Genomic DNA, 25,152 nt, shown 5'->3' with positions numbered 1-25,152 from the left:
CAGGGAGACGTGAAGCGCCAGGACTCAGATTCTGTTCTCTAACTCCACCCTCCCTCCACATCCACCCCCACACCACCCCCACCACCACTTGGATCATTATATAATCCAAGGATCACATAGGTGCATAATTACCTGTGTATGTGTGAATGAGGTCGTAGCGGCTGCCTTCATAGGAGAGGACGTTATAAGAGAAATGCCAAAGTAATGATGATACATATCAGATAAAACACATACTGTAGGTCGTAGGAGTAAAGTACAGTACACACTTTAAGCATGAATGTGCACTAGGGCTGGGCAATATAGTGATATTATATCGATATCGTCATTTAAGACTAGATATCGTCTAGGATTTTATATATCGTAATATCGTGATATGGCATAAGTTTCGTCTTTTCCTGATTGCAGTCACTTAAGCCCTAGTTTATGCTTTATTTTTGATATTGATATTTGATATGAGCATATTGCCCAGCCCTAATCTGATTATGAAGAACTATGCATTAGATTGTTGTTTTATGGCCAAAGAGTCCAGCTGACAAATCAACTTGAAGGTTTAAATGGAAATAAGTTGGTGGAAAAGAAAAAGAAGATTTTAAGTAAACGCATGCTTTACTTATAACTGTGGGTGCTTTATGAAGGCTGCTAGCTCAGAATCGTTTGGCCAGTCATGTCTAATGTCAACACCGCACGACGCGCCGGAAATAGCAGATCTACAAGATCACAACGTGTTGTGAGCTTGTTGTGAGCAACTTTCCGTTGCGCGAAGGCGTTGTATGACAGAGTATAAATCAGGCCTCACGCTGCCCAAATCCACAGTTTCAGTCTGTGTTTTTGAAACATTGCAGGTTTACATTGCTATTTACAAATTTTACATTTTACAGTATAGTTTTACTTCTGTGACAAGAAAAAAAAACTTTGATACAGGTCTTACATGTGACGTTAACAGTCTTAGAGGGAAATCATGGCTTTGAACCAGCAAAAATATTTTAATTGCGCAACAATAATTGCCTGCTAAGATTAGAGGGGAAGAAGTGGTAATCTTTATTGGGTTTTTATGTTTTGTTTTCCCAATAGTGCCCTTGGAAATAATTCTGTTTTTATACATTCTGGAAGCATGCCTGAATTTTAAATATTTGGGTGAGGGGTTTATTTCTGAGTAGTACAGTATATTGAGTATATTCACTTCAGAGAAGTGCTTTGTGGAAATATTGGAGTTTGAAGGTTGAATTTGTACTGGGAATGTAGCTCTGTGATTGTCGTATAGTTGTATAAAGGTGCTTGAGTGCCAGGAAGAAGCAACTTAAACACAATAACATCACATTACACTTGATGAAATCCGAAATTGGGGAACTTCATCTCATGGCAGCAGACTATGGAGGGGCATTTAGGAACAAAATACAGCTCAGATGTACTGTATAATGTATTATTGGTGAAATGCCCTTTTAATAGGCCTGTCTTCTGTGCTTGATACAGTATAGCTTGAATGACCTACATAAGGCTGCTTTTAAAATCCAATGTGACCACTTGACATGGTGCCTAAGAATTGCTATCAGTTTTTCAGTATCTTTGACACTGTCATATTGTCTTAACTAGTACAGGAAAAGATGACTGACTGTACATCAGCATCGCTATGCAACATATGTATTGGCCGGACATGGGTATAGGTATATAAAGAACCTGCTAGTATTGAGTTTTTGTGACAGATTATTACGATTTTATTTTAGTGTTAAAATTGAGCAGTATTCCTTGTAAACATAGACAGTGGTGAGAATTTATTTTCCTTGTTTTTAGTTTTGTGTGTTTGGCCTAATATTCCGAAATTCAAAGAATATTCAGAATTCAAAATAACAAATTGAGTTTAATTGGGGAACTGACGTTCTCTGGTATACCGTGGAAGAAGATTTATGCAAATCAATCCAGAATCATCATCTTACTGTTACTGGGCATTGTGCAGATGTTAGGCTACTCACCTAAGCTAATTTGTAATGAATGAATGAAAATGAATAACTTCTTAAAATGGAAAGAAACTTACAAGTACGTTATATCTTCTCACCATTGCGTACAAAAGTAGTAACATTATAATTCACCTACAGTATCTTATTTGGGACATTGTATTGTCTCTACTCTCTACCATTTGAATTGTAACTGACACAAGTTTGACTAATCATTGACAATGTGACCATTAGTCGGGTTGAATCAAGTTAACCATTGACTATGTGCTCAGTTCTTTAACCTTCAGTTGGCAAGGTGTTAGTTTTGATTTTCATATTGTATTTATTTTTTTCTAGAATTTATTAAGCGACAGCGTCAAAAGTATGCCATAATTAACGGATATTTTCTGTTAACATTGATTTATTGAAGACCAAAGGTTGTGAATGGAATGCAAATGGCTGACATAAAGTATATCAGTTGAGTGTGCTATCATATGCCTACCTGTAGCCTACAGTCAACCACAGATAGTGTAGGTACACCATTTGAAAATGTTAGGAAATCATTCATGAGCATTTCACTAACTATTTACAAAGAGAGATTGCTTATGGACAAGTCACAGTCCCTTTGTATTTCCTGTGTGTACGTTTTTGATGAAGACAATCTGTTATTAACACATAGTTAAATGTAATTTCTGCTGTTTTTCAACCAGTGGAATAGGACCCAATGTGGGTCATAGTGAAATAATGTTTTGATATACTGGGTCCTGAATTCCCGACCGACACAAAATCATCTGGTTAAGAACCACTGCTCTATAGTGAACTCCAAATATGCAGCATTGAATGACCATGGGTCAGTGAATTTTCCATAAGCAAGACACTGTCTACCTCAGATATCATAACATAATTGGTAATCTGTTCTCATCTGGACCATATTGCTGTCCCCATCTCTCATTTGCTGTCCACATTAGCTTGGAGGCACGCCTTCGAGCTTTTACCTTATTGAGTTATGACAGGGGCAATATTTGCATTTGAAGGGGTGCTTGTGAAATATTTTTGACTGAAAAAATGCAAATGAAACTGGAAGAAAAGAAAATGAAATAGCCGTCTTAAACTTTTGTTCTTTTAATGTTTCTCTCAGAAGATCAGTTGCCCTTTTTTATTTACAGAGGATGTAACAAGTAAGAGAAAATGCACTTGGTGTTTACATCTTTTGACATTGAGTTATGGCTTTCCATATGATTAGATTATAGCTTGCCTTTGAATCAAATATTTTGATTTTTACCAATGTATGATGTACAATCAAGTTCTTGTTATTTTTATTTTATTTTAGACAATGTGTACACTATAGCCTACTAGTTCTATTCTGTTTCTAGACTATGCCAGCACTACTCACCAGTGAAAGCCTTGAGTGAAAGAAATGACTTAATTTGTACATCGGAGGTTGATTGTGATACCTCTTTGCCATACACTTTATGCATTGTTTTTACATATGGATTGATAGTCTCATCAGTTTAATATAGTTGTATAATGTAGCCATTGATTGAATAATCTCAGCTATCCAGATTGGGCTGAAATTAAAGATGAATTTCCTTTACGTTATGAATTGAAGATTTATAGTTCATGCAGAGACTTTACTTGCAGGATACATGGGTGTGGAATGGGCTAACTGCATCATGCCCAATTTATGCACCGTTTATTCGTACGACGAATCAGGCTTCAGACATGGTGAAATCCATATGCAGGAAAACAAAAATCCTTGCTAAATTCAACCAACTTTAACCACTTAAGCTCTATTTTAAAAACAACTGAAAATGTTTGCCCAAAACATGGCCCAAATAGAGGAATAAAGGTTTGGGTTGCCATGATACAACTCCAAAGGTGGACAAGAAATCAAAAATGGTTGCTCCATTGACTATCTGAATCAAATAAGAAGTCCCGCACACTGTATCTTGCTGTGGCAACTCACTTTTTTTAATGACAAACGTTTCGGTCCGTCTGGACCTTCCTCAATAGTGTCTGCCTCAAGACACTATTGAGGAAGGTCCAGACGGACCGAAACGTTTGTCATTAAAAAAAGTGAGTTGCCACAGCAAGATACAGTGTGCGGGACTTCTTATTTGATTCAGATTATCTACTATCCAACGCACCTGAAATAAGCAACAGTGGATGTGCGATTATTCTCTCTACATTGCTCCATTGACTAGAAATTGATCATTCAATATATGCTCATTATTGACTTATACTGTACTTTGAAACAGCTCTCAAAGTAATTATTTTAGCCTGTTAAAAAGCACAAACAAAGCTGATTCAGACAATATAGAACATAACAAAAACCCAGTACTTTGTATTTATTTATACAAATGTCAACTTCCTGTTGATTTTACTATTTAAAAATCAGTCTGGGGGTTCTTCCTAATAAAAATAGCTAAATCAACAGTAAGTCGAAAATGTTATCTAAAAAACAAACAGTAGTCCTACTAGGTTTTGTGATGTTCTATATTGATTGATGTGATTGTTAATGGGCTAAAAGTGAATTTGAGAGCTGTTTCACTGTACAATGAGGAGCATATATTGAATTATCAATTTCTAATCAATGGAACAACCATTTTGGATTTCTTGTCCACCTTTGGAGTTACATCATGGCAAGGTACTGTAACTACACAATCCAAACCTCTACAAAGTGTTCTTGCCCTTTAAAGTAGTTGACATATGTGTTTTTTTTCTCTTAAGCTTTTAAGTTTTATTCTTTTATTTCCTCCATGTCTATTCTGATGTATTTTTTGCTTTGTTATTCATTGTGAATAATCCAAATTCCTTATACATTAGAATGCTTTCTACTCTTTTTTGTTTTCCAAAATGTTAATGATTGGGTCTTTCATATCCGCTATTGGATGTACAGTATACTATATGCAATATAATACTTTGTACATATCACAAACACAATTCAGCATTTTCAAGAGTAAAAAGAAAAAGTTTGACTTTTCAGTGACATTCTTGTATTTTTCTTTCTCTCACTGTGGGGCGGTCACAGTCACACTACCACCCATTTTATAAAGGCACTATTTTATAAGTTATTTCACACCTGCATAATTAATGGGCTCCTATGACTCTGTAACTGATCAAATGTTGGTATATCCATATAGATTCTTGAACACTTCCACTTAGACTTGGAAGCCTTTTACTAAAAACAGAAAGCACACTGTCAAAGTGTCTATACTGAGGCTTATACTGCAAATAGTTAGAATACATAGAGTGAACCAAAAGTAGACCTTTGGAAGCGTGACTCACAATGGCCACAATTCATCAATATATCTGATCAGAATAAATAAATAAATAACGAAATACACACACACACGCACGCTCTCACACACACACACACACACGCACACGCGCGCGTGTGTGTGTTAATAGTTACAGAACTGTTACTGTAGTATGTCTACAGTAAATCAATCTAAAAACACTCATCAGGACACACCAAAATATGTGGGTCAAACTCAGACATCTATCCATTTCTGATACATAGTACATACTCAGTTAACCCTGGACCAGGTCCCTCTAGACCAGGGCCCCTGGCCCCTACCTCTAGACCAGGGCCCCTGGCCCCTACCTCTAGACCAGGGGTGTACCTCTACAGATCTGATCACTATAAATTACCATCGACCAGATCTGTAGAGGGCGCAGTAGAGCAAATACAATAATTTCCATCTGGTGGACATATAAGGATATGGATAATTCCTTTTAACAGGACGTTCATGAAAGTCCTTGCGTCCTTGTTTCCAATGAGGGCCTGTGAGCAATTAGGGGTTGAGAGTCTTGCTCAGGGACAAATTTCATTTCATCGACACATATGCTGGCGTGGCCTGGAATCGTACATGGGGCAACCAGGGCCTCTGGTTCCCTAGGCGGGCTCACTAACCACTCAGCTATGGCCGCTATGGCTGCCCATATTTTATTTTCTGCCCAAAAACTGTATTATACAGAGAAGGTGGGGTCTTGAGAGGCTTCCCATCCTGGAGAATAGACTTTCAACAACACAAAACTACCTTTTTTTAAATGAGTAGCAAAATAGTTTAGTTTATTTTGACGAAAGTTGGAGACCTCGCACGGCAGTGGAACTTTCGGTCTATGAGCAGGGCAGCGCGCCTGGCGCCAGCCAGGGCGTTAAAGGGAGAACTCACTAACGCTCTGGACCAGGGCTGGAAAGTGACTATAAGTAGTACATTTACTTAAGTACTGTACTAAAGTGCAATTTTGAGGTATTAGTACTTTACTTGAGTACAAATATTGTACTTTTACTCCACTACATTTATTTGAAAACTTTAGTTACTAGTTACTTTGTAGAGTTTGATTATTATTACAAAACATACCCACTTCAGCCCAGCTCATTTAGGCCAAATGAAAATAGCCGATCTAGAAGCTCACAATGCGTCACGCATTGTGAGCTTGTAGATCGGCTATTTTCAAAAGATTTTAATACATTTTATACACTTGTGAAATGGGACATTCTGCATAATGAGTACTTTCTACTTTTGGTACTTCAAGTACATTTTGACACCAATACTTTTGTACTTTTACTCAAGCAAATTTTGTATTTCTACATTGCAGTATTGATACTTTTACTGAGTACTTTTTCCACCACTGGAGAGAGAAGTCACTAAACGCTCTGGTCCAGGGCTAATATACAATAAATTGTCCTGACGCTAGAGGTCGCTGTTTGTCAATACTTTTGACCCATAATGACGACCACTTCCTGTATGGCTGTAACTACCGCGTCAGCTGAGCGCCGTGAGCAGCTGAAGCTTCCATAGATACGACGCTGTGACATATGGACTGCAAATACCTGCTTCTACAATGGCTAGGCTCGGTTCGACGACTTAATTGGACACATCTATAAACAGAGGCATCTCTAACACGTTAAACCCTCTATTCTTGCGTTGCGTCTGCGTCTATTTTATTTACTCACGACATCAACAACATCATCATCATCATCGTCGTCAGACAGCACAGCAGCCATAGTCATTTTGACAGGTATGTCTGTCAACGCGGCCAGCAGAGACCCCAACGTCGCCAAGAAGAAGCACGTTCGTTTCGCCAGCGTTGACGACGACGACGACGAGGAGGAGGACAACGACGACCTGGAGGAGGACACGCTGTTTGACAGGAGGAAGGACAGGGGTCTGAAGAGCGCGCTGAAGGCGTCGATCAGAGGAGCCACCAAGAAGAGGAGCAGTTCCTCCTCCAGGTCTGGCTCCTTGGATGGGGTTGAAATCATCAGCACCGTCCAGGGGGGCTCAGCGGCGTGCAGCCGCTGGATGGTCACCGTGGCCCTCTGCTCGTCGTTCCTGGGATTGGTAATCAATGTTATTAATATAATGATGACACTGTGTCTGTGACCACCTGATGATAAGGCTGTAGGCTACAGCAGTGGTTCTCAAAAGTGGGGGTCCAGGGACCCTTAAGGTTCCTTGAGGAGGGGGGTTCTGAATGGACCCTTACAGGTCTGGAACTCTTGCAGCCTTGGATCAAGACTATCATAGATGTATTTGACCAAGTCTGACTTTTACTTTGGTATCTATGGTATGCAAATGTCAAAATCTATAAAATACATTTATGATAGTCTTGATCCAAGGCTAGTAACTCTGAGAGCATACAGATGTAAGCACCTTAACGTCCATTGTCTATCATGCACAGTATAAGTATAACATGCACAGTATACAATACATTGCTGCTATGCTCAGGCACCTTAGTTTAGTTTTTTTTAGTTTTTATTATCTCAGGTAATTTGTAAATATGTAGATAACTTGTCTGGCCTTCTGTTGCTCTCTTGTTTTGATCTCCTTCCCACTTACCCCCCACCCTCTTCTTCTCCCCCCCCCTCTTCTTTCTATGGAAACTAACGTTGCGATGGGAACGATGTACAAAAAAGAATTTCACCCACTTTTTTACCTTGTAAACCTGTGATGTGACAATAAAACTGATTCTGATTCTGATGGAACCAAATGGACCCTACGGGTCCATTTACGGGTTCATTTGGTTCCATCTGTACGCTCTCAGAGTTATGGGAGTCCTTGAAATTAAAAGGTTTGAGAACCACTGGGCTACAGTAGTATATACTTAGTAGTATATACAGTTATGCTCATGATTAAGAATGATGTATTATTGGGCTTGATAGTGTTGTTTGTTGTAGTTGGCATAATGAATTAACTTAGTCACATTATAATCATTAAAATGAGAAAGGACTGAGTTGAGACAAAAGTAATATATGTGTCACAAAATAAAGCTGACATTTTACATTATTGAGCCCTTACTTTAAAGCAGGTCTGTGGATCAGGGGGAATGGAATCGGTAATTCAATTCAAAGTATTTGAATGAAATGATCATTTGAAGTTGGGCTATATAATTGTACGGTTAAAACTAATCTTAATCACACTGTCACACAAAGGGCGTCATTTCAGTTACTGATAAGGAACAAATAATAGCCTACCCAAACAAGGCAGTTGTCTGTACAAAAACTCAGTAACCTTTATAACAATGAATGTCTTTGTTTCCCACGTGAGCAGGGAACTACAAATAATGTTACTATATCCTGGTCCTTGCAGTGTTTGCATAGTTGCGAAACTTGCTTTTCAAGATGACTATGTAAACTGATTATAGCTACCGATTACCCCTCCATGGTCCGTTTACAATGCAAGACAGTTTTTGTCTTCTACCTTCCCTCTCACATTTCTTAAACACATCACAGAGAGATTTGCTGAACACGCATGGTCTTCAACATGGTTCTGCAACACCTGCCTCACCTAATAGTTAGTTTATAGTTGGCCACTGGCTGGGGAAATATATTGGAGGACATACGTAAGGACTTAGTGCCTGGCTCAAATGTAGGTAGCTGTCGTTCAAGGAAGGTCGAATAATGTTTCATTAATGTCCAGGGGTTGACACTAACAGTTGCCCGACTGCCCGAGGCAAGTAAATAAAACATTTGGGCAAGTGGAGTTTGCTTTCAGGTTGCCCGACGGGCAAGTGCGTTTGAATGGGGAAGCAACCGTCTTCATTAAATATTATTGGTTATTCATGAAAGAACAAATAATGCTACCGTTTTACAAGTAGCAGTTGCGCTCATTCAGACTTTCAAAGTGACTGTCACCACTCGGCAGTTATCGATTGGATTTAACATTAATTTGATTTACTTATCGGGCAAGTGGCCATGACCTTTGGGCAAGTAGAACTTGACCTGTACTTGCCCCTGAGACCTTAGTGTCAACCCCTGATGTTCCTCAGTGTCACCCAGATATTCGCAGCTTGTAGTCAAATCCAACAACGCTCCAGCCTCATCGTGCTCATTTTTCTAACCATTAGGCTATCAGCATCCAAACCATACTTACATAGGCTACAATTGTGTTTCTTTTACAGGGGATGAGTATCTCCATTCTAGGCCCTACATTTGAGGACCTGGCAGTGAATGTGCACAAGAACATCAGCAATATCTCCTACATCTTTGTTGGCCGTTCAGCGGGATACATCAGTGGCTCCCTGTTGGCAGGGCTCCTCTTTAACTGCATGAACCCCCACCTCCTGCTGGGTAAGGCCTGTTCCAGTAGGGTCTGCTGCTCTAGTCCTGTGGGTCGGGAATCTCGGGATCCACAGGGGGGTCCCCACATGATTTAGGGAGGGGATGGGGCTCCCAGATGACAGTAAAGTGTCAATTTAAGGACTTTTAAAACCTTTTTAATACATAAAATAAATTTAAAAAGACCATAACTGCATCAACGGTAATCAGCAAATTGTACAATAAAAACTGATCAAACATTGGCCAAATTGTCAAATAATGTTAGGCAAAAACTGTTAAAATAGCTGATCTACAAGCTCACAATGCCTTACAACGTGTCAAGTGACTCTTGCATCCTTACATTGCAGAGCCAATGCAAATAATTTACAGTGGTCATTCATATCCGGTACGGCATGGGTTGGCCTTCATACTGTATGGCGGGCCAGAACATAATCAATGGCTAATTTAATAACTGCAGTGACAGACCATCTTATATATAATAATAATAATAACTATGTACCTATAAGTTGTTTAATAAAGATGTGTGTGTTATAACTAAATGCTAATAGAACTGGGTGTAATCAGATGTCACAGGTGCAGACAGAAATGAGTTTTGAATCCTTGAATGTTAGCACTTAGAGGACCTTTAGTTCATAAACGTGAAAAAGAACATTTATCTGGAAACGAGACAGTCATACTTCATTTTGACGAGAAGAACGAGAGCTCTTTCATAGAACAGCAGCTCTTTCATTGTTTCTCAGATACAGAGAGAAGTACTGTATTGTTTAAGCCAATGTGAAACTTTGGCTTTTTAACATAAGAGAAGATTTACAAGCAAAGTTTGAAGAGGAAAGTTGACAGTGGAAACAGAGTATTCAAATAAGGATAGAAAGAACCATGCGTTCATCCTACCCAGTTTCATCAACACAAAGCTTTTGACTAGTGACTTATCTGTCCACATCCTACCTGATTGGTTCCACTATAGTGACCCAGCATCTGTTCTCCGAATGGTGATAGCAATAGTGGGTATGGGTGTTAATTTGAAGGGTGCTAAAGGGATATTTCCTTTCCTATACAAACCCATTGTAACTTCGAACTCCATTTTAACCATGATGGATTCATCGAAAACACCCGTCCTTGGTTCTGGTGACTCATATTGCCCTCCTAATACGTGAGGGGGCCGCGTTTTTTCAATTACTTTTTTCATTTATTTTTTAATAATGTTTTGAGAAAATTATTCAAATTGATATTTTTTTTATATAAAATTCCTGAAAAAAGCAATCGAAAAACATGGCCCCCTCACGTATTAGGAGGGGCAGTATGAGTCACCAGAACCAACAACGGGTGTTTTCGATGAATCTAACATGGTTAAAATTGAGTTTTAAGTTACAATGGGTTTATATAGGAAGGGGGCGTGTCTGATAGAATGAATATCAAATATCTAAATACTGAATCAAGCAACATAAAAACTGTCCGGGGTGTTCACAAAAGCCTGAGTAGACGATGAAATTACCCATTAAAAAATTTGAAATATCCCTTTAATCTCTTTCCCTGTCATAATAAGTGTTCTTTAGGTGGGGGTATAGGTTCTCTTTTTGACATTGCAGCTTACTATACATGTGGGATTGTCAGTCAGATGTTGTAAATTATTTACAAAATAATTTGTTGGGCCAGATATTATAGCTTGAGTGGGCCAGTTGTGGCTCACGGGACCACCTGTTGCCTACCACTGTGGTTCGGTATCATCAGGATCGGTTGTTGTCAAAGAAAGCAGTGTGCGTAGGTTTGTCAGCTGAGCAGTTTTCTCCCCTGTTCAAGCCCCAGCATTGAATTTAGATTTCCCCAGACGATCGGTAGGCGGGGATCTCTGATCGTCTGGCTACGCTAGACTTAGCGTGCTCATGTTTCATGCAGGACAGGTTTTCAGTAGTTCACTGGTACTATACACACCTGCAGCCACATCAGTGAAGCCCCCTTTTGTAATGAAAACCTGCATCCTCTGTGCCCTCCATGACCCAGAGGTTGGGCACATACAACAAGTGCAACATAAACATAATAATGATAATAATAATACTGTGTAGTGAATATACTGTAGCAGTTCAGTGTTTACCACAGTGACTGCTAGTGCCCTGGCATTGATTGAGATTTGTTTAATCACACGAGCCCTTGTGAAATAGTGAAAATAGTAGGTCTACAAGCTCACAATGCGTTGTGAGCTTGTAGATCTGCTATCTTCTGTGTATATTTTGGTGTAGGGTGAAAAAGGAGGGGACCAAGCATAGACTCCTGGGGGACCCCAGTCAACGAAATGTACAAGGTTTAAGAGGTTAAATGCATTATAGGGTATCACAAATGCTACTCCTGTAGGCTTACCAGAGAGCTGTGCATCAAGGTGTTTCATTATTGTAGTGTTTGGCGCTTGCTCTCAGAATAATGAAGGCTTTTTCTCTCCTCTCTCTTAATTAATGCTTCGCAGGGTTTTCGATGTTGGTCACAGCATTTGGAATGTGTGCTATCCCTTTCTGCCAGAAGGCTCTTCTCCTCACTGGGCTGATGTCCAGCATTGGAATATCTATGGGTGTTCTGGATACAGGTACGAACAGACTTAGGTTGTGTTCTGCAGGAAACCGCTCTAAGCAGCACTTCTTTTTAACACTTATTTTTTTGCATCAAATATACTGATAAACTAAGACTAATAATAATAGAAAATGGCAAATTTGTTTATCAAATAATCCCTGTGTTGATGGGTATTTTATTCATTGTTGAGGCCAGAGTATAATGGTTTGGGCATGTCATTAATGTGTTTCCTCTGCTGTCTATTAGGTGGGAATGTACTCATCCTGAACACATGGGGAGAGCATGCCGGACCCCACATGCAGGCCCTGCACTTCAGCTTTGCAGCGGGGGCCTTCATGTCACCAATCATAGCAAAGTTACTCTTTGGGACAGACATGAGTAAAAATAGCAGCATGGGTGTCACCCTGTCCACTCTCACAAACGCCACTGGACTCAGCGCTGCTGCACCTCCTGTTGGCACGAGAGAAAAGGTTGCCATCCGATACTTCCACAGCAAGGAGGGCGCCCTCACCTCCATGTTGGCATACATTGTGATCGGGTCCTTCATCCTTCTCATCTCCATCCTGTTCTTCATCCTCTACGCCCGCGGCAGCCCGTCGCGCGACAAGGCCCGCGCCGCCTCGGGGAAGCCTCTGTTTGCCAGGTATCACACGGTGCTCAACATCTTGCTGTTCATCTTCTTCTTCTGGTACGTCGGCGCCGAGGTTTCTTACGGCTCTTTCATCTTCACCTACGCCAAGGACTATGCCCACATGGACGAGCCTCAGGCCGCGGGACTCAACTCCCTGTTCTGGGGAACGTTTGCTGCCTGCCGCGGCCTGGCCATCTTCTTCGCCACATGCGTGTATCCGGGCACCATGATCCTCCTCAGCCTGGTCGGCTGCACGCTCTCCTCACTGCTCCTCTGCCTGTTCAGCCGAGAGCGGGCGGTCCTGTGGCTGTGCACGGGCCTGTACGGCGCCTCCATGGCCACCACGTTCCCCAGCGGCATCTCCTGGATGGAGCAGTACACCACGGTGACGAGCCACTCGGCGGCGGGCTTCGTGGTCGGGGCGGCGCTGGGGGAGATGGTGCTGCCCGGCCTTTTGGGCTTCCTCCTCGGGAAGCTGCCGGAACACCCGCTGCTCATGTACCAGTCGCTGCTCAGCGCCACCCTGACCTCCATCCTCTTCCCCGTCATGTACAAGCTGGCCTCCTCCCCCGACGGCGTGCAACGGGGTAAGTCCCGTGTCAGGGGAAGACCCGACGCGGACGACAGCGAGTACCGCCAAGCGCTGCTGGACTCGGGAGCCAACGACGAGGAAGAGGAGGAGGAGGATCAAGGGGACAATGAGGCAGACCAGTGGAACGATGCAGACTTTGAGGTCATTGAAATGGATGATACCGCTTGCCTCATGAATTCTCCCAATAAGGTGACGTCTTCCTCCACGGATGGCACCGGGCTGACGGGGAACACCCCGGGAACTGTCCCCTCCACTGCCCAAGTCATTGAAACCTCGGGCGGGGCCCCCTTCTCGGATACAGTCTCCTTAATAGGAGACTCGCCCAGGCGCAAGCTGCTTTTCACGTTGGACCGAGAGAAAAGAGACTAAAGCCTACTATATATGTTGTTTTACAACTGCGTTGCTCGCTGAAAAACTGTCGTTTTCATGAGTATCCCAGTCATAAGACAAAGTATTCATAGTGATATGGCGTCTGTGTCCTCCTTCCTGTGACTCCTAAGTGCTGTTGAGACATTACAATAATATAGAAGAGCCATTTTCTCTGAGAAACGTGTGTGTGTGTGTGTACGTGTGCACGTGTGGCCCATGTCAATGTGTTGCTGTCCAGAAGTTACGTTTTTAAAGTTTGCTCCAAACTACTGCCGTTTCTGTGCAAGCCTGCTGATTTAAGCCGGCTTGACGACATTGCAAAAATAGCCGACCTCACAACACAGGCTCACAACGATTCGCATCCGCGACGTGTTGTGAGCCTGTCGGTCGGCTATCACGTGAAGCCGTCATGCAACAAACGATAAATCAGCCATTACTGTGTGCAATAATGTCTGCATTCTTCATCATTGACACAGAGAACGGTTTGAATTATACCACCACACATTTAGGCTGTTTAATTGGGTTTCCATTGTTCAGCTCCATAGTAGGGATGACTACTTCAGTATTTCTGAATTATGTATTCGTTAAGCTGAGTCTAATGATTGCCCTTTATAAAAATGTTCTGAGTCTGTAGCGATTTGTTTTGTTGATTTGTCTAATGATATTTAATATTCTCGGGCGAAAGCAAATTTTATTATTGCACTGAGTAAAATAAAAACAATTTAGATTGTTTACCTAAGAATTGGTATTTTGGTCTTTTAATGGCTTGAGTCTTTACTAGCCCTCAGTAACCTTTTTTTAAATTAACTAAACCCACTTATTTTTGTTTGTTTAAAGCTGCACTTTGTAACTTTCATGTCCTACCCCGGATTCGAACCCAGGTCTTTTTTAATTTTGTACCACTGAGCTAATATAGTATGTTAAACATATACAAATAGTTATTTAATATGCCACATTTCAAATTATTGCACTGATCAGACCAGAAGCACCTCAAGAGTGTGGCTTGATTTCATTTTTGGCCTAAGCTTGTTTTGGCAAATCTGGGGCCTATTACAAGAAAGGAGAATTAAATAAGCCTGGATTTAAGTCAAATCCAGGTTTGACAAAGTCTGGTCCGTACAGCCTGGTTTATTCCGTTCCATGAACGCCAAGCCAGGCTGAAAAGGAGCGACTTTGTCGAGCTAGACCTTGTCAAGCCAGGATGGTAAAGCCAGGCTTCACGTATTCCTATAAAAGACCATGAAAGTCGATAGCAGAATCCTTGAACTTGACCAATCATGGAGCCCAAAACCAGAGCGGCGTTCTTCTCTGTGGCTGAACAGCAGCACTGCAGCAGCTCATGGAACAGTTCCCAGGAATTACATTTAGGGCAGGCGAGGGGGGTACTCGGGGGAAAAATCTCGGGGGAAACAAGTTAACAACAACACTACACACTCTGACAAAAAAAAAACGAAAAACGTTAATAAAAACAATATGCAAGTATAATCAATCAATCAATTCTTCAGCGGTGGTCTCTTCATGTTGTAGTTTAGTAATGAATGGCTCAAGCTGCTCTCAGAGCCCCTTTTATGCTAGGTGAGTACAGGTGATGGCCCAGACCCCCACCCCTGGCACTCCTGGTACCCCATGAAGACAAAGGCATACATTTGCATCACTATATAGGCGAGGGTCACTCTGCTGAATGGATACGGTGGTGATTAGCTGCCTGCCCGCGTGAATGGACGAGGAGGCGGGCTAATGGTCCGACGGCCACTATTCTGTTTGGATTTTTTTCACTGCCTGTTTTTCAGTCAGTCTTTTACTTCATTTTCTAGGGGAGGCGAGATTTTAGTTCCTGCCTCTAAGGTGGGTACGCCACTGGCACTGATAGAGTCACAATAATTTTTAACCACTTAGCTTTGGCTATTCAAAAATAGCAGATCTACAAGCTCATAGCGCGGCACCGAGTGCCGCGCTATGAGCTTGTAGATCTGCTATTTTTGAAAAATCTTGAAAATGTGTGCATATCTTTGAAATATATATAAATTTGTAACTCAAATCTTTGCTTCTGGGGGTCCCTGGCACAAAACATTTTCAAATGTATATCAATTTAGGGGTCCTTGGCATGAAAAAGGTTGAAAACCACTGTTCTAAATTAGCCTGGTATCCAGCCTGCTTCGCTACGTTCGGCTGACTTTTTTTTCTCTCTTCGCTTCTCAGTCTGGAAAGCCTCCCATTGGAAGGTTTTGCAGAACTACACTGGAACTACATATGTTACGTTGGGCAACGTCGTATGTTACGTTGGGCAACGTCGTTGCTGATTGGATGTTGTTCAAACGAATGACGAATCACAACGATCACACTGTTTTTTTGGTCCCGCCCCGCACCACAGACCAATCAGAAGCCACGTTAGGTTTCGAAGCTTTTGGCATGTCCCGCCTCCCTTGGAGATAGGAGGCTTTCCAGACTGAGAAGCGAAGAGAGAAAAAAAAGTCAGCCGAACGTAGCGAAGCAGGCTGGATACCAGGCTAGTTCTAAATGGCAGTGGTTCACAAACTTTTTAGCTCAAGAGTCTTGAGGCTTGGGTCCCGGCTCCCTGGGAGACATCAAATTTCTCTTTTGGGTCTTGAGTCCCAAGACTCAAGACCCAAAAGAGAAATTTGATGTCTCCCCGGGCAAAGTATTGCCGACAAATGAAATGTCGTCCAAAAATGTATACAATTTATAACAAGTCCATAAATATATAATTCAGTTAGGCTTAAACATGAGGAGTGTATAGTGAATATTGGAATTATTGCCTACTAATCTACAATGCGATAGCCTATTATATGCGCCATGCATCCAACCAATATGTCTGAGTCTGTGCTCAGGAATGTGTCAAAAACAAAAAAATCTCCATGAATTCAAGGCAGGCTCTCTAACCATTCAACTATGGCCTCATCACCAGCAGAGATTCTAAGGCAGTTCTACTCTGTAACAGTAAAGGGGTTTCAGGGGAAACCAGCAAAATGAGGAATAATATAATAAAAGACTGTCTTGCTAATAAAGCGTCATGTCTCTCATTTTTTACAATGTATTTGATATTACCTTTATATTATTTAATAAATTATGCATTTCATCCTCTATATTGCCCAGCAACCTTTATGATAAAGGCGAAAAAAGATAGTAGACCCGTGGGAGCCAGATTGCTCAGATGCCAAAGTTCTTGTGCTGGGATTCGATCCCATGATCTTGTGATGACTGAGCTAAAACTGGGTAATATTGGATCAGCTGCCTTACAAGCAGAAGTCACAGTTTCAACTCCCACCCTCGCCAGGGTCAAAAACGTTATATTTGAAATCCGAATGTTTATGTAGATGAATGAACGGGTCAAAAATGGAGAAAGTGCAAACACCAGGTTGAAGTTCATCCATGATGGTCATGACAGATCCAGACTGCACTAGCGATTTGTTTACATTCGACTGCATGGCTCATTTGCATAAGAGGTATTAGCAAGACAGTCTTTTATTATATTATTCCTCATTTTACTGGTTTCCCCTGAAACCCCTTTACTGTAACAGAGTAGAACTGCCTTAGAATCTCTGCTGATGATGTCACAGGTAGTTAATAGCAATCATATCTTAGATTTATTGAATTTAGAGGGGGTGGGGGGGATTCTACCATTTCGTAATTCATTGTCAGTAATCCATCCTATCAGCGTTTTGCGACGACGTCGTATAGATCTGCTATTTTCAAACATTTAGTACTTTTACTTTTGGTACTTTAAGTACATTTTGATACCAATCATTTCGTACTTTTACTCAAGTAAATTTTGAATTCCGGACTTTTACTTGTAACAGAGTACTTCTACATTGCAGTATTGATACTTTTACTTAAGTAAAACATTTGAGTACTTTTTCCACCACTGGTGTTTATGCTCAGTGGTGGAAAAAGTACTCAATGTTTTTACTTCAGTAAAAGTATCAATACTGCAATGTAAAAATACTCTGTTAAGTAAAAGTCTGGAATTAAATTACAAAAGTATTGGTATCAAAAATGTATATCCCGTTTCACAAGTGTTCAAATGTATAAAATGTCTACATATCTTTTGAAAATAGCAGATCTACAAGCTCACAATGAGCTTGTAGATCGGCTATTTTCAAATGGCAGAAATGTACTGTATATAGGGCTGAATGTGGTTAATGTATGTTTTGTAATAACAATCAAAATCTACAAAGTAACTGGTAACGGCAGTTTTCAAATAATTGTAGTGGAGTAAAAGTACAATATTTGCCTCTTGAGATGTAGTGGAGAAGTAAAAGTACTGAAAAATCGAAATACTCCAATATATTCAAAAGTACCTCAAAATGGTACTTATAGGACTGCGGTGACGCTGGCCGCACTTCAGAGAGAGACAGTCGCACTAGCCGCGCTTCAAATATTCCTGCGCAGCTACGTGGCCTTGTACGTTAGGCGAACTGATGGTGCGTTCAATGAAATCGTAAATCCCAGTCACTTCAATATATACATGTAAAAATGTAATAAAACAATCTAAAAACATTGTTTGTGTCTAATGTTCTCGTCTGTGATGATTACCAAAATGTTTTACTGGACAAATTATTAATAATAAAATATTGAAATATTACAGAATCCCATACAGTTCAATGAATCTTTTGGGAAAATCATAAAAAAAATCTAAAAACAGAGTTATCACCCAGCAACTAAATGTTATTGTGCCCATGTGTGTCCTTTACAATATGTGATTATTACCAATATGTTTTACTGTACCAATTATTAATAATACATTATTAAAATATTACAGAATCCCATCCATTTCCATGTAATCTTTCGAAAAATAATAAGAAATTCAAAAAACATAGCTGTCACCCAAGGACTAAATATTAATGTGCCCCATGGTCTCCTGCACACCAGGGATGAGTATCAATATGTTTTACAGCAGCAATTATTAATAATAAATTATTGAAATATTACAGAATCCCATCCATTTCAATGTTATTTTTCGAAAAATCATAAAAAATTCAAAAAACATAGTTATCACCCAAGGACTAAATATTAATGTGCCCCATGGTCTCTTGCACACCAGGGATGATTATCAATATGTTTTACAGCAGCAATTATTAATAATAAAGTATTGAAATATTACAGAATCCCATCCATTTCCATGTTATCTTTCAAAAAATCATAAAAAATTCTAAAAAAATAGTTATCACCCAAGGACTAAATAGTATTATTTCCCATGGTCTCCTGCACACCAGGGATGATTATCAATATGTTTTACAGCAGCAATTATTAATAATAAATTATTGAAATATTACAGAATCCCATCCATTTCCATGTTATCTTTAAAAAAATCATAAAAAAATCTAAAAACATAGTTATCACCCAAGGACTAAATAGTTTTATTTCCCATGGTCTCCTGCACACCAGGGATGATTATCAATATGTTTTACAGCAGCAATTATTAATAATAAATTATTGAAATATTACAGAATCCCATCCATTTCCATGTTATCTTTAAAAAAATCATAAAAAAATCAAAAAACATAGTTATCACCCAAGGACTAAATAGTATTATTTCCCATGGTCTCCTGCACACCAGGGATGATTATCAATATGTTTTACAGCAGCAATTATTAATAATAAATTATTGAAATATTACAGAATCCCATTCATTTCAATGTTATTTTTCGAAAAATCATAAAAAAATCAAAAAACATAGTTGTCACCCAAGGACTACATATTAATGTGCCCCATGGTCTCTTGCACACCAGAGATCATTCTCAATATGTTTTACAGCAGCAATTATTAATAATAAATTATTGAAATATTACAGAATCCCTTCCATTTCAATGTTATCTTTCAAAAAATCATAAAAAATTCAAAAAACATAGTTATCACCCAAGGACTAAATAGTTTTATTTCCCATGGTCTTCTGCACACCAGGGATGATTATCAATATGTTTTACAGCAGCAATTATTAATAATAAATTATTGAAATATTACAGAATCCCATCCATTTAAATGTTATCTTTCAAAAAATCATAAAAAAATCAAAAAACATAGTTATCACCCAAGGACTAAATAGTTTTATTTCCCATGGTCTCTTGCACACCAGGGATGATTATCAATATGTTTTACAGCAGCAATTATTAATAATAAATTATTGAAATATTACAGAATCCCATCCATTTCAATGTTATCTTTCAAAAAATATAAAAAATTAAAAAAAAACATAGTTATCACCCAAGGACTAAATATTAATGTGCCCCATGGTCTCTTGCACACCAGGGATCATTATCAATATGTTTTACAGCAGCAATTATTAATAATAAATTATTGAAATATTACAGAATCCCTTCCATTTCAATGTTATCTTTCAAAAAATCATAAAAAATTCAAAAAACATAGTTATCAACCAAGGACTAAATAGTTTTATTTCCCATGGTCTTCTGCACACCAGGGATGATTATCAATATGTTTTACAGCAGCAATTATTAATAATAAATTATTGAAATATTACAGAATCCCATCCATTTCAATGTTATCTTTCAAAAAATCATAAAAAAAATCTAAAAACATAGTTATCACCCAAGGACTAAATAGTTTTATTTCCCATGGTCTCTTGCACACCAGGGATGATTATCAATATGTTTTACAGCAGCAATTATTAATAATAAATTATTGAAATATTACAGAATCCCATCCATTTCAATGTTATCTTTCAAAAAATATTAAAAATTTAAAAATACATAGTTATCACCCAAGGACTAAATATTAATGTGCCCCATGGTCTCTTGCACACCAGGGATCATTATCAATATGTTTTACAGCAGCAATTATTAATAATAAATTATTGAAATATTACAGAATCCCTTCCATTTCAATGTTATCTTTCAAAAAATCATAAAGAATTCAAAAAACATAGTTATCACCCAAGGACTAAATAGTTTTATTTCCCATGGTCTTCTGCACACCAGGGATGATTATCAATATGTTTTACAGCAGCAATTATTAATAATAAATTATTGCAATATTACAGAATCCCATTCATTTCAATGTTATTTTTCGAAAAATCATAAAAAAATCAAAAAACATAGTTATCACCCAAGGACTAAATATTAATGTGCCCCATGGTCTCTTGCACACCAGGGATCATTATCAATATGTTTTACAGCAGCAATTATTAATAATAAATTATTGAAATATTACAGAATCCCTTCCATTTCAATGTTATCTTTCAAAAAATCATAAAAAATTCAAAAAACATAGTTATCACCCAAGGACTAAATAGTTTTATTTCCCATGGTCTTCTGCACACCAGGGATGATTATCAATATGTTTTACAGCAGCAATTATTAATAATAAATTATTGAAATATTACAGAATCCCATCCATTTAAATGTTATCTTTCAAAAAATCATAAAAAAATCAAAAAACATAGTTATCACCCAAGGACTAAATAGTTTTATTTCCCATGGTCTCTTGCACACCAGGGATGATTATCAATATGTTTTACAGCAGCAATTATTAATAATAAATTATTGAAATATTACAGAATCCCATCCATTTCAATGTTATCTTTCAAAAAATATAAAAAAATTAAAAAAAACATAGTTATCACCCAAGGACTAAATATTAATGTGCCCCATGGTCTCTTGCACACCAGGGATCATTATCAATATGTTTTACAGCAGCAATTATTAATAATAAATTATTGAAATATTACAGAATCCCTTCCATTTCAATGTTATCTTTCAAAAAATCATAAAAAATTCAAAAAACATAGTTATCACCCAAGGACTAAATAGTTTTATTTCCCATGGTCTTCTGCACACCAGGGATGATTATCAATATGTTTTACAGCAGCAATTATTAATAATAAATTATTGAAATATTACAGAATCCCATCCATTTCAATGTTATCTTTCAAAAAATATTAAAAATTTAAAAATACATAGTTATCACCCAAGGACTAAATATTAATGTGCCCCATGGTCTCTTGCACACCAGGGATCATTATCAATATGTTTTACAGCAGCAATTATTAATAATAAATTATTGAAATATTACAGAATCCCTTCCATTTCAATGTTATCTTTCAAAAAATCATAAAGAATTAAAAAAACATAGTTATCACCCAAGGACTAAATAGTTTTATTTCCCATGGTCTTCTGCACACCAGGGATGATTATCAATATGTTTTACAGCAGCAATTATTAATAATAAATTATTGAAATATTACAGAATCCCATTCATTTCAATGTTATTTTTCGAAAAATCATAAAAAAAATCAAAAAACATAGTTATCACCCAAGGACTAAATATTAATGTGCCCCATGGTCTCTTGCACACCAGGGATCATTATCAATATGTTTTACAGCAGCAATTATTAATAATAAATTATTGAAATATTACAGAATCCCATCCATTTCAATGTTATCTTTCCAAAAATCATAAAAAATTCTAATAACATAGTTATCACCCAAGGACTAAATAGATTTATTTCCCATGGTCTCCTGCACACCAGGGATGATTATCAATATGTTTTACAGCAGCAATTATTAATAATAAATGATTGAAATATTACAGAATCCCATCCATTTCAATGTTATCTTTCAAAAAATATTAAAAAATTCAAAAAACATAGTTATCACCCAAGGACTAAATATTAATGTGCCCCATGGTCTCTTGCACACCAGGGATCATTATCAATATGTTTTACAGCAGCAATTATTAATAATAAATTATTGAAATATTACAGAATCCCATACATTTCCATGTTATCTTTCAAAAAATCATAAAAAATTCAAAAAACATAGTTATCACCCAAGGACTAAATAGTTTTATTTCCCTTGGTCTCCTGCACACCAGGGATGATTATCAATATGTTTTACAGCAGCAATTATTAATAATAAATGATTGAAATATTACAGAATCCCATCCATTTCAATGTTATCTTTCAAAAAATATTAAAAAAATCAAAAAACATAGTTATCACCCAAGGACTAAATATTAATGTGCCCCATGGTCTCTTGCACACCAGGGATCATTATCAATATGTTTTACAGCAGCAATTATTAATAATAAATTATTGAAATATTACAGAATCCCATCCATTTCCATGTTATCTTTCAAAAAATCATAAAAAATTCAAAAAACATAGTTATCACCCAAGGACTAAATAGTTTTATTTCCCATGGTCTCTTGCACACCAGGGATGATTATCAATATGTTTTACAGCAGCAATTATTAATAATAAATTATTGAAATATTACAGAATCCCATCCATTTCAATGTTATCTTTCAAAAAATATTAAAAATTTAAAAATACATAGTTATCACCCAAGGACTAAATATTAATGTGCCCCATGGTCTCTTGCACACCAGGGATCATTATCAATATGTTTTACAGCAGCAATTATTAATAATAAATTATTGAAATATTACAGAATCCCTTCCATTTCAATGTTATCTTTCAAAAAATCATAAAGAATTCAAAAAACATAGTTATCACCCAAGGACTAAATAGTTTTATTTCCCATGGTCTTCTGCACACCAGGGATGATTATCAATATGTTTTACAGCAGCAATTATTAATAATAAATTATTGCAATATTACAGAATCCCATTCATTTCAATGTTATTTTTCGAAAAATCATAAAAAAATCAAAAAACATAGTTATCACCCAAGGACTAAATATTAATGTGCCCCATGGTCTCTTGCACACCAGGGATCATTATCAATATGTTTTACAGCAGCAATTATTAATAATAAATTATTGAAATATTACAGAATCCCATCCATTTCAATGTTATCTTTCAAAAAATCATAAAAAATTCAAAAAACATAGTTATCACCCAAGGACTAAATAGTTTTATTTCCCATGGTCTTCTGCACACCAGGGATGATTATCAATATGTTTTACAGCAGCAATTATTAATAATAAATTATTGAAATATTACAGAATCCCATCCATTTAAATGTTATCTTTCAAAAAATCATAAAAAAATCAAAAAACATAGTTATCACCCAAGGACTAAATAGTTTTATTTCCCATGGTCTCTTGCACACCAGGGATGATTATCAATATGTTTTACAGCAGCAATTATTAATAATAAATTATTGAAATATTACAGAATCCCATCCATTTCAATGTTATCTTTCAAAAAATATAAAAAAATTAAAAAAAACATAGTTATCACCCAAGGACTAAATATTAATGTGCCCCATGGTCTCTTGCACACCAGGGATCATTATCAATATGTTTTACAGCAGCAATTATTAATAATAAATTATTGAAATATTACAGAATCCCTTCCATTTCAATGTTATCTTTCAAAAAATCATAAAAAATTCAAAAAACATAGTTATCACCCAAGGACTAAATAGTTTTATTTCCCATGGTCTTCTGCACACCAGGGATGATTATCAATATGTTTTACAGCAGCAATTATTAATAATAAATTATTGAAATATTACAGAATCCCATCCATTTCAATGTTATCTTTCAAAAAATATTAAAAATTTAAAAATACATAGTTATCACCCAAGGACTAAATATTAATGTGCCCCATGGTCTCTTGCACACCAGGGATCATTATCAATATGTTTTACAGCAGCAATTATTAATAATAAATTATTGAAATATTACAGAATCCCTTCCATTTCAATGTTATCTTTCAAAAAATCATAAAGAATTAAAAAAACATAGTTATCACCCAAGGACTAAATAGTTTTATTTCCCATGGTCTTCTGCACACCAGGGATGATTATCAATATGTTTTACAGCAGCAATTATTAATAATAAATTATTGAAATATTACAGAATCCCATTCATTTCAATGTTATTTTTCGAAAAATCATAAAAAAATCAAAAAACATAGTTATCACCCAAGGACTAAATATTAATGTGCCCCATGGTCTCTTGCACACCAGGGATCATTATCAATATGTTTTACAGCAGCAATTATTAATAATAAATTATTGAAATATTACAGAATCCCATCCATTTCAATGTTATCTTTCCAAAAATCATAAAAAATTCTAATAACATAGTTATCACCCAAGGACTAAATAGATTTATTTCCCATGGTCTCCTGCACACCAGGGATGATTATCAATATGTTTTACAGCAGCAATTATTAATAATAAATGATTGAAATATTACAGAATCCCATCCATTTCAATGTTATCTTTCAAAAAATATTAAAAAATTCAAAAAACATAGTTATCACCCAAGGACTAAATATTAATGTGCCCCATGGTCTCTTGCACACCAGGGATCATTATCAATATGTTTTACAGCAGCAATTATTAATAATAAATTATTGAAATATTACAGAATCCCATACATTTCCATGTTATCTTTCAAAAAATCATAAAAAATTCAAAAAACATAGTTATCACCCAAGGACTAAATAGTTTTATTTCCCTTGGTCTCCTGCACACCAGGGATGATTATCAATATGTTTTACAGCAGCAATTATTAATAATAAATTATTGAAATATTACAGAATCCCATCCATTTCA

At 37.3% G+C, this 25,152-nt stretch overlaps 2 protein-coding genes and 1 long non-coding RNA gene across 3 annotated transcripts in view; all 3 read left to right on the top strand.

Moving 5' to 3' along the window:
* The window catches only part of slc16a10 (solute carrier family 16 member 10), a 51,906-nt gene extending 48,057 nt beyond the window's left edge, over positions 1 to 3,849 (top strand). Inside the window, exon 6 of the mRNA XM_080453610.1 lies at positions 1 to 3,849. This exon is cut by the window's left edge and continues 182 nt beyond it. Within this exon, the coding sequence (XP_080309736.1) occupies positions 1 to 42 (42 nt within the window). The 3' untranslated portion in view covers positions 43 to 3,849.
* A 172-nt stretch (positions 3,850 to 4,021) lies between these two features.
* LOC308103310 lies at positions 4,022 to 4,917 on the top strand. The gene is made up of 2 exons (XR_013934719.1): positions 4,022 to 4,325; positions 4,370 to 4,917. It is a non-coding gene; the product is annotated as an uncharacterized lncRNA (long non-coding RNA).
* Positions 4,918 to 6,704: 1,787 nt separating this feature from the next.
* On the top strand, positions 6,705 to 14,276 carry mfsd4b (major facilitator superfamily domain containing 4B). Its single transcript, XM_080454124.1, has 4 exons — positions 6,705 to 7,279; positions 9,339 to 9,507; positions 11,951 to 12,067; positions 12,298 to 14,276. The coding sequence occupies exons 1-4, from the start codon at positions 6,959 to 6,961 to the stop codon at positions 13,641 to 13,643; spliced, it is 1,953 nt and encodes a 650-aa protein (XP_080310250.1). The 5' UTR covers positions 6,705 to 6,958; the 3' UTR covers positions 13,644 to 14,276.
* The last annotated feature ends 10,876 nt before the right edge of the window (positions 14,277 to 25,152 follow it).

The sequence above is a fragment of the Gymnoscopelus braueri genome (genome assembly GCF_963280865.1).
Source record: "Gymnoscopelus braueri genome assembly, chromosome: 16".
In the NCBI taxonomy this organism is placed as follows: Eukaryota; Metazoa; Chordata; class Actinopteri; order Myctophiformes; family Myctophidae; genus Gymnoscopelus; species Gymnoscopelus braueri.
This window is presented reverse-complemented; position numbering and strand designations above follow the sequence as displayed.

What these genes read in the sequence shown, in the direction of transcription:
- mfsd4b (XM_080454124.1), top strand. Translation starts at nt 6,959, where the DNA reads ATGTCTGTCAACGCGGCCAGCAGAGACCCCAACGTCGCCAAGAAGAAG. An exon ending in GAACCCCCACCTCCTGCTGG is followed by an intron (nt 9,508 to 11,950) that starts GTAAGGCCTGTT and finishes AATGCTTCGCAG; the next exon opens with GGTTTTCGATGTTGGTCACA. An exon ending in TATGGGTGTTCTGGATACAG is followed by an intron (nt 12,068 to 12,297) that starts GTACGAACAGAC and finishes GCTGTCTATTAG; the next exon opens with GTGGGAATGTACTCATCCTG.